The sequence below is a fragment of the Heliangelus exortis genome, chromosome 1 (genome assembly GCF_036169615.1).
Source record: "Heliangelus exortis chromosome 1, bHelExo1.hap1, whole genome shotgun sequence".
Lineage (NCBI taxonomy): Eukaryota > Metazoa > Chordata > Aves > Apodiformes > Trochilidae > Heliangelus > Heliangelus exortis.
In genome coordinates, this window is record NC_092422.1 from 60,100,023 (window position 1) to 60,115,805 (window position 15,783).

Consider the following 15,783-nt stretch of genomic DNA (forward strand, 5'->3'; position numbering starts at 1 on the left):
ACTGCATTACACTATTTTCTGTTTGGTTCAGAGACCAAAACATATAATATGGGTGCCAAATGATACGGTGAAGGGTTAGAAACATACAGAGATGTAGTTATCAGACAAGGCTCAATTTATTCATTCATTTCAAGTTCCAGTTCTGCTCATTCTAGCAGTTTACTAAAGAGGAGGGCACTGTTTCCTCCAAGGTGTTTTGGATCATCATTCTGCAGGTATAGTCCAGTTGAGAAAATGAAGGGAAAGCCAATGTCTGGAATGCAGGTCTCACCCTATAGTTACATGATTATAAACTATGTCTCTTTTTACACACTAGAGGCTTCCTACCACTCTGCTAATTGCTTTGCCTTCTGTGAGGCTAACACTGGTATTATAGCATTTACTCTGGGCAGGGGTAAAGAGGCACATCATCTTACATTATTTCAGGTAAAATAATTTGCTTTTGGCATTTCATCACAGTCAGTTGTCCAAAAAAAGAAACCCCTCAAAACCATCACCACCCTGGAAAAAAACCTCAACCAAGCAACAACCAAACTTGAACCACTTGCTTCCAGTTCTTCCTTTACAGGACACCTCTTGCCAAGTATGCTCTTTCCTTGTTTTGTGACATTATCATCAACATAGATTTTCAAATAAGAGGTAAATATCTCTAGGAACCAAACGGACACAATGGGAACAGGGCACTTTTATAGAATGCCTTAAAGTGCACACCCAAGTCTTTCGATACCTAAATACTTCTTCAGATTTAATTCATCGTCTCTTGATTTGTTGAAGAGTTGCCTGTGTGGTCATCCTCACTCTTGCCTGAGTTCTTTTTGAAGTCAGTGGGGCAGAAAGCCACTTCTGTGCATCTCCCAGCATCTCTGCATGTCACAAAAGGGTTTCTTTCTAGTTGACCACAAGTTCTCTTCAGTCACAGGGTGGTCTTCCACACAATCGTGAAACACCATTTAATCTCTGACTAATTAGCTCTGACCTGATTTCTGATTAAGAGAATGGCCATTTTTAGTTTAGTTGGAACACAAAGGATTCAACAGGGAGCTGCTCTCCCTTCATTCCCACTTCTAAAGAGAACTTTCATCAGAGAGGAACACTTAGGAAGCAGGAAAGTGCTTACCATCTCCTTCAATCACACGGTTGCAATGGAAACAAACATCACCAAATAGCTGAGGACAAAAGAGAAATAATGAACTTTTAATGTAAAGATTTTATCAAGGGCAGCTTCTCAAGCTAACAACATAACTATGTTTCAGGTGATGAGCACAATAGCTCTCCTATTTATTTCAGTAAAATAAAGAGAATGTGGGACAGTCTGGTTTGGCTTCCCAAGTACTTTTTACATCATGTCATCACAAAGAGTCTTCACAATGTTAAAGGTGAAAACAATTGTTTTACACCTGCTTGATCCTCTACAAACGCAATTTTTTTTGTTTTGTTTTAACATTTTTCTAATCCTGAACTTTTGAAATACAGCGGTCAATGTCCCATACACCTTGTTACTAATCTGTCAATTTATCATTTGAACAACATACTGCTGTTTCTGGCAAAGATCATATGGAAATGTTCCTTTTATTCAAAAAAAGAAAAAAGGAAAATTTAGTCCAAAAGTTATTCATTCATTAACATTTGTCCACAATGTAACAATTAAGAAATTCCGTAAATTTTGTATTTTTTTTTCTATCTGTAGTAGTTAACCTAGTAAAAGACATCCACTTTACACACAGCTCTTGACTGGTATATGTACTTGCCTCACCATGTCTGCAACATTATTACTACTAATATCATGGCATTTATTGTCTACAGGTGTGCCAGCAGCATTTCAATCATCTGCCCTTCATCGCTGACAGATTAAGAATCCATCTGTAATTAGCAGATGTCTTACAACCCCCAGATGTATCCAACCCCTACTCTTGTGTGCATAGAGGGGAAAAGGTGGACGTGATACAGTGCAGAAGGTTTTCACATAAAACAGGTCTGTGGTGCTGGGCAATATGACCAAAGGAGCCTGGAGCAGTTTGGTACCATGGTGTCTCACTCCTATGTAAATGCAAGCAGTCACTAGGTGGTGTCCTCTGACAAATTTAGTCCTTGAAGTCTTCAGAAACCTGCTGAATGCAGTGCCATGTTCAAACACAGTCATCTTAAAGCAGCAGCTGTCGGGAGATCCCTGCTGGTCACCAGGGACTACTGAGTGGCAAAGCTTCTTTAGCTTCTTGGGAAGGACTGGATGCCGTGAGCTGCTCTGATCTCACAGATGCGTCAAAGCTCAAAACAGCTCTACTTAAGTAACACTAAGCTTGAAGAACAACTCACTACTGATTGTCCTGCCTAGCCTGTGTGAAATACCTACAGCTTTATTCCTCAGTACAAGGCCACTATCTAGAGAATCTACATAGATTAACTGCAACAGGACATTACACTGCTCATTGACAGGTGTCTGTGGGAAAACAGAAGAATGCCCACAGGTTTCCATCTCTATCTAATAAAACTGATAAATGAGTTTACCATCTGACCCCATTTTTTAAAACATTCAACCTTACCTGATTGTAGTGGGTTTCACAATAGGCCAGGCCTTTTCTCTCGTAATGACGATGACCCAGGAATGGCTTTTCACATTTTGCACAAACAAAATGCTACAAACAAAAATACAGATTTTTTTTTGTCATTTGCTTGTTTACTTAGAAGTAATGGTATTTTTTCTGGAACGAAAATCAATCAAGCCTAGTATTGAACATGACTGAATTCTACTGAGCCAGCTGTGCCATGCTGAAAAGGAGAGTTGAAACTTTTTTTCTTCTACATTTACACCACTTAAATAATGCTCCTCTTAATATCTTCAGCATTCCAATCCACAAGTTAAAAAGAAACAAAAATCAAGCAAAGGTATTCTGATACATTATATATTACCAGAACAAAGACATTTTAAATAATTTTACCAAAATTACACTCTTGTGAATGAAGTGTTTGCTGGAGATTTTCCAAACAATGAAAGGAATAGACTGTTCATCTTCCTAAATATTGTACATAGCCCTGAAATATGACCCCTCACGTAAAGTGTTTTAGAGATATTTACATAGCAGGTGACTGTGGAAGACATAAGAGGATTACAGTGCTCAGCAGTATTATGTTTGTCACCAAATTTTACTGCCTTGTACTGTTTTGCACTCTGATATTTTCTTTCATGAGGACCTCAGGTGCTTCCTTTGATTGCCAATTTTAGCTTCACAGCTGAATTTTAGAGTTAAAGCTCTCTGTAAGGTCCAAGATAACTCCTATTTCACTGTAGAAGACTAGCCACAAGAAGGCTGAAGATGGGATTAGGAGAAGGCATTTCCTAACTATTGCTGCACAGACCAGGCTGCACAAAGCCTCATCCAACCTGGCCTTAAACACTTCCAGGTTAGGGGCAACAACTTCTCTAGGCAAGCTATTCCATTATCTTATCTTACTACTCTCATGATGAAGAATTTTTTTCTTAATATTGAACCTAAATCTACCCTCTTTCCACTTAAACCCATTACCCTTTGTCCTGTCACTATTCTCTCTGGTGAAAAGGCCCTCCCCAGCTTTCCTGTAGCCACCTTCATGGACTGGAAGGTGCTCTAAGGTCTCCCCAGAGCCTTCTCTCTCCTTCACTGAAGGCAGACCCACCTAAAGGGCATCTCCACCCCTGCCCATGCAGGGGGGCTGGATCTGTATGATCATTAAGGTCCCTCCCAAGCCAAGCCATTCTGTGATTCTCTGTGATTCTCTGCGATTTTGCTAAACCTTTCATAGAAATTGATCAGCAAAATCCCATCTGAGGATATGAACATTTACAGAAGACAAGGTATCCTTTGATGCTTACCTCCACATGCCATTGTTTGCCCATAGCATTCACCACCCGACCTTCAATTGGTCTTCTACATGCCCCACAGATTGGGACACCCATTTTGTCATGGCAGGGTAAGCAGTACAATTCTCCCTTCAACTCACGAGCATCAGCAGTAAGCTCCTTCCTGTTCAAAAGTTAACAAATTGAGAGCATGAATAAAGGTGCTGAAAAATGCCAACTCTTGAGAGTTTCTGAAAAGAAAAAAATAATTTTTAGCATTTGTTTTAGAAGTAGTATTTGTGCTGCAGAAATGCAGCAGCATTGAGACTGGTCAAGTCCACAGAAAGCTGAGAATAAGCTGCTAAGTGAGATGCACAAAGTTTCACTGAAGGTCTATGGAGTTACTATCATTCTACATCCCAGTTTTGTAGCACAAATGCATGTGTGCGAGCTGTAGACATGTTTGGTTTATGTTCTGGCACTCAATACCAGTTTATTTTAGATTTGCATAACTGTAACTGAAAGTAAAATGTAGTCCTGTACTTCTAGGTACATTCTTCTTGTATCCAACTTCAGAGAAAGAAACAACAGCCCCACATGAGCTATTGCCAATTTTGTTGCCAATTGCAGAATCTCTACTTTTTAATAATTTGTGTAGTCAAATACTTAGAAAAACTAAACTTTAAATGTGACCATACTCACTAATGCCCTCAGCTGGTTGTCACTGACACAACACTACATGTTGTTACTCAAATCAGCCTTTGCTATTGCACTGAAATGACAGCTTCTTTTGCACCAAAACCAAACAGCTAATAATCCATGCTATTTTCTGCAGTGTCCCATGATCATCAGTGCAGAAACGTGCTGCTTTGTAGTGTGCAGCTGCAGAAGCTGATATTATTAGGAGAAAGCTCCTAATATAGGCTTTAAAAGGAGACAACGTTTGCATGCAACTCAACTAAAAAGAATTAACATAGGCAAGATGCTAATTCAAGCTGCCAAAGAGGATCACTTTTTTTCCTCTTGTAAAAGAATAACAAGCTACCATTTTGCAGCTACAGAAATTGTTATCTGTGCCCACATTTCCTAAGGCATTACTTTGTTTCGCAGAGTCTGACCTTTTCATTACTCCCCAACAGCTCAGCTGTTGTTCCAGCCAAAGGCTCAACTCCACCATCCCAAGAGCAGTAACACACATTTGGCCACAAGGCACCCAAACCCCACCCCTCTTGCCAGTTGTACAGAACAGGTTTTAACTTCAGATGTAAATCAATGAAGCAAATAAATCCAACATTTTCCTCTTTTCCTTTGCAGAACTCAAGTTACCCGCAGTTTGCACAGTTGAAATGATCAGGGTGATAAGGATCATTTTTGAAGATGAGAGGCTGTTCATCAATAATGGCATGGCACTTCTGGCAAATGTACTTTCCCAGTCCTCTGGCTTTTTCCCTGTTGTGGCAAGGACGGCAGAGATGTCTGAAACACCATAAAAAGAGAAGTAAGTACTGGTATCAGGTACTACAGTGCAAAATATAAAGCAAAAATCTATTACAATCTCATTCCAATCAGCCCCTTTTGGAGGAAAAATAGTCTTTTAAAAATTTCCTTGCTAGGCAAAACAAGTTCAGAAAAGACAGGATGATACTTTTATTTTCTGTCACCACAGGAGTATTGTTTGTTCAGCTGATTTGAGTTTAAGCTGTGTTGAAACACAGAAAATAATGCTTGCTCTAGATTCTCATTGCTAAATGTTCTACACTCAAAATCTTAAAAAATTAGATTGGAAGCTGGATGACCACACATGTCCTAATTCTGTAGATAACTGTATATCATATTACATATATACCAGTGGCCACAGAATCCATTTGTAAAACATTCTCCTGATGACAATTGGTAAAAATACCCTACTCTGAAGAAACCCACTGAACTTCAAGCACTTATACATAAACAAGTGCCAAACTAGACCAAAACTGGAAACCCAAATTGGAAAAAGAAAGTAAAAGTTTCTATTAAAAAAAGTAAAGACAATGCCTCTACCTGACTTTTTTTCTCTTACTATGTAAAACTGGTGGCCCTAAAACATCCCTGGCTGGAGAACATGTTTGCCAAGAAATCTAGTGCTAAAGTAGGTAAACTGTTACCCATATTTAGATCTTTTCCTGACAAAAGATGCTCCACCTCAGCTGGAAAGTTTCATGAACCAAAACCTCTGAGTCCTCTCTCTCAGTTCATTTTATTCATGATCAGTAACAGAAGGGAGGGTGAAGATCTACCTGCCAGCATTCTTGACAAATCCAATATCAGCCAATACTTGTTGGCAGATATCACAGCAAAAGCACTCTGGATGCCAACTGTTGTTCATAGCTTTAATAACGCGACCAATAATGAACTCACCTGTAAGAAAGACAACACCAGGATGTAAAATGCTGTGCTAGAAAAAGTTAAAAGCAACCTTCAACTGAATTGCTACAATGTCATCATTCTCTTCCTCCCTCCCAAATCTGGTGGGACATGTTGCTTTCAGTAGCCCAGTTCTGGTTCTAAACTCTGGCATTTGGGTTTGCTTGGGAGCTTTTTTGCCGTGGGTCAGAAGAAAATGTCCTTGCTGCTGAAGGACCTCCTGTTCCTTCCATCTAAGCCCTTCTACATGCACACTCCTCCTCTCTGCCATCATCCTTTTTGCAGTCACTTCCCTGTTACCTGTTTCCAAGCTGAACTCAAGAAATTAGTTCTTTATACAATAAGGCTTTCTTGCATCCTCATCATCTTTCTCCTTCTTTTCTTTTAGAAGATGATGATTTTAACTTGTCAGGTACATAGTAGTGGTTTCTACTCCACTAGGACCAAGCCTTGGAAGGGCTCTATAATCAAAACACAACATAACTGAGCTTGGGTGGCTGTGGACTCCAGCAAAATGGAGTCAAAATGCAAAGCCACAGTGAAGCTACAGAGCAGTCAATCCAACACACACAACTTCTGACCTACCACGAGGAGTCCTGTCCTCTGAGGGATTTCAAAAAATAGCATGAGAACTACTATTTTGCATGCAGGGTGTGACAGTACTGCACAGGCAGTGGAACCACCTCCACCACACCCCTGATTCAGTCGTTCTCCACGCAAATGTTGTAGCCAAGGACCCTGACTGGTGCCAAGTCTCTGCTCAAAATGTCTTGGGACCTCAACTTCCCAAGGAGGCTGAGTCCTGGATTTGTAGAACGTGTGCCTCAAATTGCCCCAGGGGAGATCTCGGGCTGGTAACAAATGCAGAGGGTAACATCCAACACACAGCTCTGTGGCATTCCCATGAAGCCACAGCTTTTCCAGAACAAAACCTGATGGACTCCAGAAATGTCACTGACAACTACCCCATTGATTTGGCTGTTCTTATTAAATCCAAGAAGTGGCAAAGCCAAGCTTTGACCAGGACCTTGCTGGGGTTTTAAGCCACTACTTGGAGCCAAGGCAGGAGTAGTGGGAGCTGTGCTGGCTGGGTGGGAAAAGTCCAGGAGATAGGCAGTATATCTCTTCAGAAATTACCACCAACCTCTTTCTTCCTCTTCTTCAGCTTGTTCACATCTGCAGCTCTGAATTCAAAGGTCCTTAACATCTGCTTCCCTCTTCCTTGGTGTTCAACCCCTCCCTTTATATGGGAAAGGCCTTACTGGGATAAGTGAAAGCTGAAGCACCTTGCCAATGTGCCATGGAAACACAAAAGCTTCCAGACCAGTGTAAGCAATAGTCAAGTAATGACTTCACAGCCCTGCCCAAGCATGATGTGTCACACACAGGCAATAAAATATACCATGCAAATGATGACAGTGCAGCAAAAAAGCAAGCATTCACATCACCACTGGCAAATAAAAGACAGCAGGGTGTGTTTATACATATATACATATATATATATATAAAATACATATTATATATACATATATATATATAAAAATAACCTCAGGGTTACATGGGGTTGACATCAGGCCCTGAAGCTTGCAGGTATTTGTTTCAAAAATAGGAATGGGGACCAGCTGGCCTGCCTGATGATTGTAAGACTAGTTGATAAAGACTGTTCCCTGCTTTTGTGGTGTAGGACAGCATGGATGGGTTACAACAGTCAAAGCAGATGACAAATACTTGCTGCAGGGTTTCAGCTGCACAAGCACATGCAGTAGGTGTATATAATGAGGAGTCATGAATGGTCTGTTCATCAGGTCACTGGATCAACAGCTAAACTACTCATTCAAATAGTGCAAACTTTTTTTAAAATCCCACTGCTTGGTGACCTTTAGGAAAAACAGCTCCCCAAATTCTATTAAGTCTAGCTAAATCTGGAGGTTCAGTTTCTCAGCCCCACAGGGCCACCTCCCTACAACAAGGGTTATGCACATCCTCCCACAATGACATTCCCATTTCTGTTCAGTCTGAAGTGTTGCACCCCAGAGTAAAACTTACCACACTGATGGCAGCAAGGGGCAAAAAGCATTTGAAAATCATGTTCACAGTACTTCCTCCCTTCGAACTGCAAATGGAAAAAAATCTGAGCATTAGAGGAATGAGGAGCATGCCCTCAACGTAGATACTGTAACATACTAGTTTGTTTCCAGATGCAATTAGGTACTAAAACATGAAGGGCAACACAAAAATAAAATAAAAAAGAGCATCTGCAAGGCATTAAATCCACCAATTCAGCTACTGGTTAGCATGTAGCATCAATAGTACAGCAGTCCTCTAATAGTGCTGGGAGTGTAACACATTTTCCATCACCCATTTACATCACAAGAGACATCTGAATTTTGAGACAGCAGAAACTCTGATGCAATTGAGCAAATTCTGGTCAGGAAATTAGCTAACAAAAACCTTTCCTGAGGGGAAGTGTTTTCCCTCAACCCATTTGATCTCTTCCCCACTCTACATTTCCTGCAAGAGTGACCCAGCATACCGGAGGAAATAAGGATGGGGGGAGGAAGAACACCCAGGGACAGAAATCTTTGCAATTTATTGTGCAGCCATTACATGAAGGGAAATAAGGCTTTTCCTTTGGGATGCTTATTTCATAGAATCATTTCAGTTGGAAAAGACCTTAAGATCATCAAGTCCAAATGCTAAGGAACGAAGTTTATTACATAGACCAGATGAAACGAGATTCAGATCTGAATTTTTTCACAGCTTAGAGAAGTTCAGCTGCAGTTCAAGCTTGCATAGAAAAAAAAATACGGGAAAAAATAAAGTTCTACAGCACTGCATTAGCAACTTCACAGAAGAATATGTAAAAACATGTAGGCAAATGTCTTGAAAGGAAGGGAAATGTTTAGATACCTTCAGGCACATCATTACTAGACACACAAGTCAACTAGCATGTCAAAACCAGACAGACAATATTAGGTATGTTGTGCAATGTTTGAATTTGAATGCATCAGTTTAAAACACTGGAAAAAGGTGGACAGCAGGAAACCCCATTCCTTTCTTTTTACTTGGTCTAAGACAAAAAAAGTGAAGAGCAAAAACTACTACCCACAAATTAAGTTTTGCTGCATGGACAGAAAACAGAGAAACAGGCTTCAAGATTTCCTGTTTGATACTATGAAATTCCAAGGACCAAGTATAATGGAAGTTTAGTGATTATTCATGCAATATACAGAGCCACCAGCAGGATGTGGAGCTAACAAAACACTCTAGAAGTCACTAGATAATTGAGATCAGAAACTAATTCCTGTGCCCAGCCTGTATTACAGAATCACAAAATTATTGAGGCTGGAAAAGACCTCTGAGATCATCAAGTCCAGCCTATGACCTAACACTACCACACTGACTAGATCATGGCACTAAGTGCCTTATCCAGCCTTTCTTTCAACTTTTTGCACCTACTAGAAACAGAAAGACATGAGCTCTATACCAACTCTTTCACTTGTCTCTGCTAGCAATATATCAAGTGTTTTTCCAATGTAATATTCTAAAACAAATGATTTTTTAAACTGGGCTTTTTTTTCTTTTTCTTTTTTTTTTTTTTTTTAATTGAGATACAGAGCACTACTACTGCCTCAAAGTGTAATGGAAATTACTGGTTGAGGACTGTGCTTGCTTCCTGATGGATACAACCTTTTTAAACTGAAAAAAAATCCCAAAACTTCCTGTTTTGTGTAAACAGGTGGGCCAACAGGAGATGCATAGGTTTGCCTGAATTTCATAGCCACCCTATGTTGATCTGGGCAGACCAAACAGGTTTTCTTCTCCACTGGTTTGCATCAGGCAGGTTGATTACCACTGAGTCTTGTTTACATTTTCAACCTCTCAGCTCATTTGTGCTGCCTTTTGTGAATGACACAGCAGTTCCATCAGCAAAGGCCTTGAGCTTTTATAATAAATCCTACAGAATATATTTCAAATGCAAGATCATGTCACTTCTATGCTGAAGGCTCTGCATGGAATACTTCTCCAGGATGTGGAACTGTTGGAGCAAGTCCAGAGGAGGGACACAAAGATGATCAGAAGACTGGAACACCTCTCCTAGAGACAGCCTGAGAGAGCTGGGGTTGTTCAGGAGTAGAGGAGGCTCTGGGGAGATATTATAGGAGCTTTCCAATACCTGCAGGGGCCAACAGGAAAGCTGAGGAGGGACTGCTTACAAGGGTGTGTACTGACAAGACAAAGGGTAATGACTTTAAACTGGAAGAAGGTAGAATTCAATTAGAAATTAGGAAGAAATTCTTCATTATGAGGGTGGTGAGACACTGGCACAGGTTGCCCAGGGAAGCTGTGGCTGCCCCCTCCCTGGAAGTGCTCAAGGCCAGGTTGGATGGGGCTCGGAGCAACCTGGTCTGGTGGGAGGTGTCCCTGCCCATGGCAAGGGGCTTGGCATGAGATGATCTTTACAGCCCCTTCCAGCCCAAACCATTCGGTGATTCTATGATTTCACCACAACGTAGCCTCCAGCTGATCTCCAAGTTTTTAGTTAACTTAGTGGAAAGATATGCACAAATGCTTGGGTTTTGGTAAAGCACCTTTTAAGAAAACATTCCAGGTGCAACTGGAATCAAAACAAATCCAAAAAGCTTATGGCAGCTGGGCCTTCTCTTAATCTTTCCATAATTTATTTCAGACATCTTAGAAAATAACCCAAACTGAAAGGAACTCCCTCTAATTCAGGAGACAAGAGTACTATGCCATTAGATAATAATAACAACAACAATAATGACAACAAAAGCAGCAGCAGAAGCAACAATAATAGTGATACAGGTTCCCCAATTATAGTTCTTGTGAGCACATTATAAGGATTTTGATGTATTTCTTCTGTTGTGGGATGCACCTCTCTAAGCCCTTCTTGTCTTGTTCAGCCCCCAGCACAGACAGAGCAGGTTGGGCTTTTTCTGAAAGCAGCCAGCAAGGGTTCTCTTAATGAATGGTTGGACCACCTGTAGGACTTACCTCTCCTAACCTCCCTTTTCTGAAAGTGAGGTGCTTACAATCCCCAGTGGGTCAGACAGGCAACCTCTAGAAGGGAGAAGCCATTCTTGGATGAGAGAGTAATGTGGATTGGAAGAAATGCCCGCTGGCTGATTACAGTGGGGTCAGCCTGTGCCTCTGGGCTCACTGCTGCTGAAGTTCTGCTACTGTGAGTACAGGACAGTGTGCTGCAACCAGTTGTAAGACTCTGAAAGAGCAGACGTAGGGAATATGAAGCTTCAAGATGAGAGAGTAAAAGCAGACCAGAACTGCTACCACTTCACATCTGATGGCAAAGCATGTTGAGTTTGGAAACTCTGCTGGCTTATGCTTTTGCTAATACCTGTTTTGGTTTAGCACACATGCTAAACTGATGATACTGAGAAAGCTGGAACACAAATACACCCTAGCAGGTCCCATGCAACATTAGGGACACAGCTCTTGCTTATGCCCTTAGGCAAAAGGCAGACACTGGCTGATTATGAATCCACGTTATAATTTCTAACATGAGGAGGACAAAACTCCTGCTGTGCTGTGCTGCAGGTGGTTGCTGCTCTGGCATGGCACAGCTTGTACCTGCAAGCAGCTCAGTTCCAACACCAGACCATGGTGAGCTGTGCTGACAGAGGTTCCTGCAAGCAGCCTGGAGGCACATCCCATGCTGCAGAAGAACTGCACTGGCATTTCTTCCCACGTAGTCTGACCAGTTCAGCTCCTACTTGTGGAACAGAGCATGAAAGCTTATCAGGGCAGCATCTAACAGCAAATATGGTAAGTGGCTTAATGACTAACTGGGGTAACTCAGCAAAGTTTGAGATAAGCAGGGGAAGACTATTTGGCTTCCCCATTGCTAAGAGCAATGGAAATCATGCCCAAGAAACACCAGCTTAGCTAAACCAGGCACAGAATAAACACAAAGTCATGCTGAGTGACCGACTGTGTTTACCCATGGAGAATGTGATCAGGAAAGCACTTTACCTGGCCACACCTCCAAACACACTCATCTGCTCAAAGATTGCATTAAGCCAGTCAGAGGAAGATCCTGCTTCTGCCTGTCTTCTCCAATCACTTTTTTTTGACAGTGATACAAATTGTCTCAAGTTTTCAGACCACTGTCTGCCATCTCCTGAGCACTGCTCAAACTGAGCCCATCCTGTATCTGCTTAGGGCTGTCCCTCTGCCTCACCCAAACACTGTCACCCAGGACATTCCAAACACTTGTGCCAAGGTGCTTAATGAAAGGGAATTATGGCCTTGTCCTCCCTTCTCCCTGAGCAGCAGCATCAGGGAACACACCAGGGTTTCACTGCAGTTGTCTCACTGACCACTTCAGTGAGAACTGAGCCATCCTGGCAGCACAGGACGCGTGGACACCCTGAAGAATGCAGAGACAAAGGAGAAAGCCCAGCCAAAGACTTCCCAGCTGAAGCAGCCCTAAAGGCACAAGTGCTGTGACACTACAGCTATCTACTGACCTCTTCAGTCCCTAGGAGATGCCTAGGACAGCTCAGTATAAATGTGGGAGGAAGGCTGGGTAAGATTTATAAGCCATCACCTGAAGGCTATCAGAGAGCTTAAACAAATCAAAAAGTACCTCTCTTCAACAGCAGCAGATAGACTTGCTGGTGCAGAGAGAAACTGCAAGATCTTGTGGTGGACACTAGAAGGGCTAGAGGCAAAACGGTGATGTGAAGTTCAAGCCACAAAAAAGTCTTTACCATTAAATGCTCATCAAAATTATTTACCTCTGTAAAAGTTGCAGCAAAAAGTTTCTATTCTTAACTGTAACTTTCTACTTTCTATGTAACAGTTCTTAAGAACAAAGCATCTACCCAGCCTGAAAAAAAACACAAAACAACAGCCTAGCAATGTTATCAAAACAAGTTTAGTACATGAGGCTGTTTTCATTCCCAGGACAATCTGTCAACACTTACTTCTGACTTACTGTGTTTATTATGGAGCATCACTTTCCAGTGAGAGTGCTCAAAGGGCAATATGGCTATGAATGACAACCAGGCAGCATCAGGAAACAAAATGCTCACATCCAATATATCTGAACATCACCAGGATAATTACCCCTGCCAAGGACATTCAGGTATGGCCTATGTAAGCGCCTATGTAAGCAACAGAGACACCATATTACACCTGAATTATGAGCAAATTTAAGACTTTTATGTCCATTGTGGTCCTCCGCCACACTCTAGGAGATACAGGCTGCCTGAAGCAGGATTTCTCAAACTTTTATTTCAAAGGACCATCCAATTTTCTGAAAGAGGACCTGGACCCACTGTTTTTTGAGTCAGAAAAAGGATGAATAAGGTACTTATTATGTACAGAAAATACTCAAATACTCTTTATTGTTTTAAGACAATTTTGTTGCCACAGTTACAAATATTCTAGTTTTCAAACATTGGTATCACTTTATGTTTGCTTTGGGTCTTAACACTTCAGGACTCCTTTACCATGCCTGCAAGCAGGCAGCAGCTCAGTATATATTAGAGTCATAAGGTAATGTGTGTCTAGAAGGTGGGGTGTTTTTTTTTTTGTTGCTTTTTTCTAATTGCTACTGCCTTGCAACTCACCATTTGATGTCTTATGGAACACTGGTGGCTCATTTACACAATTTGTGCAATACTATCCCTACAGCACTTAAAATCTTTTGATCCTCAAACAAGGTGAGAGAAAGGAACCCCCTTTGTCAGTCCCTTTTCCAATCCACACTCCACCCTCAGCCTCTCCTCATCAACCTGGTTCCGTAAAATTATAAATACTACTGTGGAAGATAAACTCTTGTACTCTTACCACACAGATGGCACACAGTGAGGGCACAACATTGTGCTTGTAACACATTGCTCACCTCCCCCTCCCAATCACAGTTTGACATAAATCCTGTAGCTGCTACTGCAAGTTGGACAACAAGCTACTTGAGCAGGACCTTATCTCTCACACAGTAACCCCTGTCTTACATCATCTACCCTCCCTTATACCAATTGCTTCATATTTTATGAACCAGCCTAAAGCTTTCACAAAGGCCACTTTGTACTTAAGAGAGCAGAGCCACATGCTGAATCTCCCTCCAAGAGAGGGGAAGGCAGAAAAAAAATGACACCTATAACAAAACACCCATCTGAGCTGAGGGAAATCTACCCGGTGCTGAGAACTATCAGTGGGAGTGGGTTTTAGCCCTTGAAAGCGTGTAAGGACTGCTAAGTTTGAATGCTCCAGTTTGTTAAACTTAGAGTTGACCTGCTGTAGGTGACCCTGCTCTGGCAGGGGGGGTTGGACTAGATGATCTTCTGAGGTCCCTTCCAACCCCTAACTTCCTAGGATTCTACAATTCCGTGACACTGTTTTGGCCCTGTCTGGCTTCAGTTGTCAGCACAGCCTGATCACAGCATGATGGCTTACAGCTCATCTCTGCAAGAAACTTTTCACATGCTGTGCTGGCCTCACTCAGTTCAGCAATAAACTTCCTGTGGACCACAGTACGCTAGGATTTCTTTCTATATGGATTTTCCTCTAAGAAGTAATGCCTTCCCTATATTTCCAGAATGATATACAGATTGCCTTCACAGACTTCAGTAGAAAAAGTCTGCAGTGAGAGAGAAACCTCCAGCAACTCCTCACCCAGCTCTGATAGCATGAGGCTTACACATTTAAATAAGGTTCCCCACACTGATGCCCTCCACATTGGCACAGAACTGCTTCTGTTGCTTTCTCCCTCTTTGGGACACATCCTTTCAGAGCTCAGTTCTTACCACGGGACTTTCTAAGCTATCGATCTGCCTGGAGCTGCTTCTGGCAGGGGAGTGAAAGCAGAAGGCCAGTGCTGAAGGGGGCTTCAGGGGGAGCACTGTGCAGACCTTACCTCGTAGAAGAGCCCTTCAGGGAACTGCTGGAAGCACTGGGCACAGACAAAGCACTGCTCGTGGTACAGTTCACCGTTGCTGTTGACGATTTTCTCAGCAGGGGCAAAGCCCCCTCTGCAGCGCTCGCAGATGGCATTTGCAAGGGCATTTGCCATGTTGCTGTCATTAAGGAAAAAAAAAAAGAATAAAAAGAAATTAGCCCAAACAGGCCATACCACCGGTTGCAGGTCTCTTCTTCTTCTTCTTTTTTTTTTTTTTTTTTTTTTTCCTGCTCAATCGAAGTTTTTTAATGGACTTCATGACTTGCGGCATCCCCTCAGAAATAAAACTGCTGTTTTCCCCGGCTCCCAAACTCTTTAGAAACCAAAACCCCGCGATGCATTCTGATAACTATTAATTAAAAAATTGTTACTAGATATTTTTACAGGGTTTTTGTGATGAGAAAAGGCGGGTAATTCAAGGAAGTACTACAAAAATGACAAAATACAATAGAATGAGAGAAAACAAGGGGAAATATTGACAATAATCGAATAATGGTTCAAATATTGACAATATTGACAATAATCGAATCAGTTCAAGAAGGACAGGGAAGTGCTTGAAAGAGTCCAGCGCAGAGCTACTAAGATGATTAAGGGAGTGGAACATCTCCCTTATGAGGAAAGGCTG

The 15,783-nt window shown here is 41.7% G+C and overlaps 1 protein-coding gene across 8 annotated transcripts in view; it reads right to left on the reverse strand.

Moving 5' to 3' along the window:
- Positions 1-15,783, reverse strand: part of LIMS1 (LIM zinc finger domain containing 1) — a 77,266-nt gene that overhangs the window by 3,403 nt on the left and 58,080 nt on the right. For all 8 annotated transcript variants that reach the window (XM_071744564.1, XM_071744573.1, XM_071744590.1 and 5 more), the window contains exons 2-8: positions 15,117-15,276; positions 8,261-8,327; positions 6,088-6,208; positions 5,141-5,290; positions 3,848-3,998; positions 2,541-2,633; positions 1,118-1,166 (exon numbers count right to left, since the gene is read on the reverse strand). In XM_071744564.1, the coding sequence (XP_071600665.1) occupies positions 1,118-1,166; positions 2,541-2,633; positions 3,848-3,998; positions 5,141-5,290; positions 6,088-6,208; positions 8,261-8,327; positions 15,117-15,276 (791 nt within the window). The remainder of the gene's footprint in view (positions 1-1,117; positions 1,167-2,540; positions 2,634-3,847; positions 3,999-5,140; positions 5,291-6,087; positions 6,209-8,260; positions 8,328-15,116; positions 15,277-15,783) is intronic.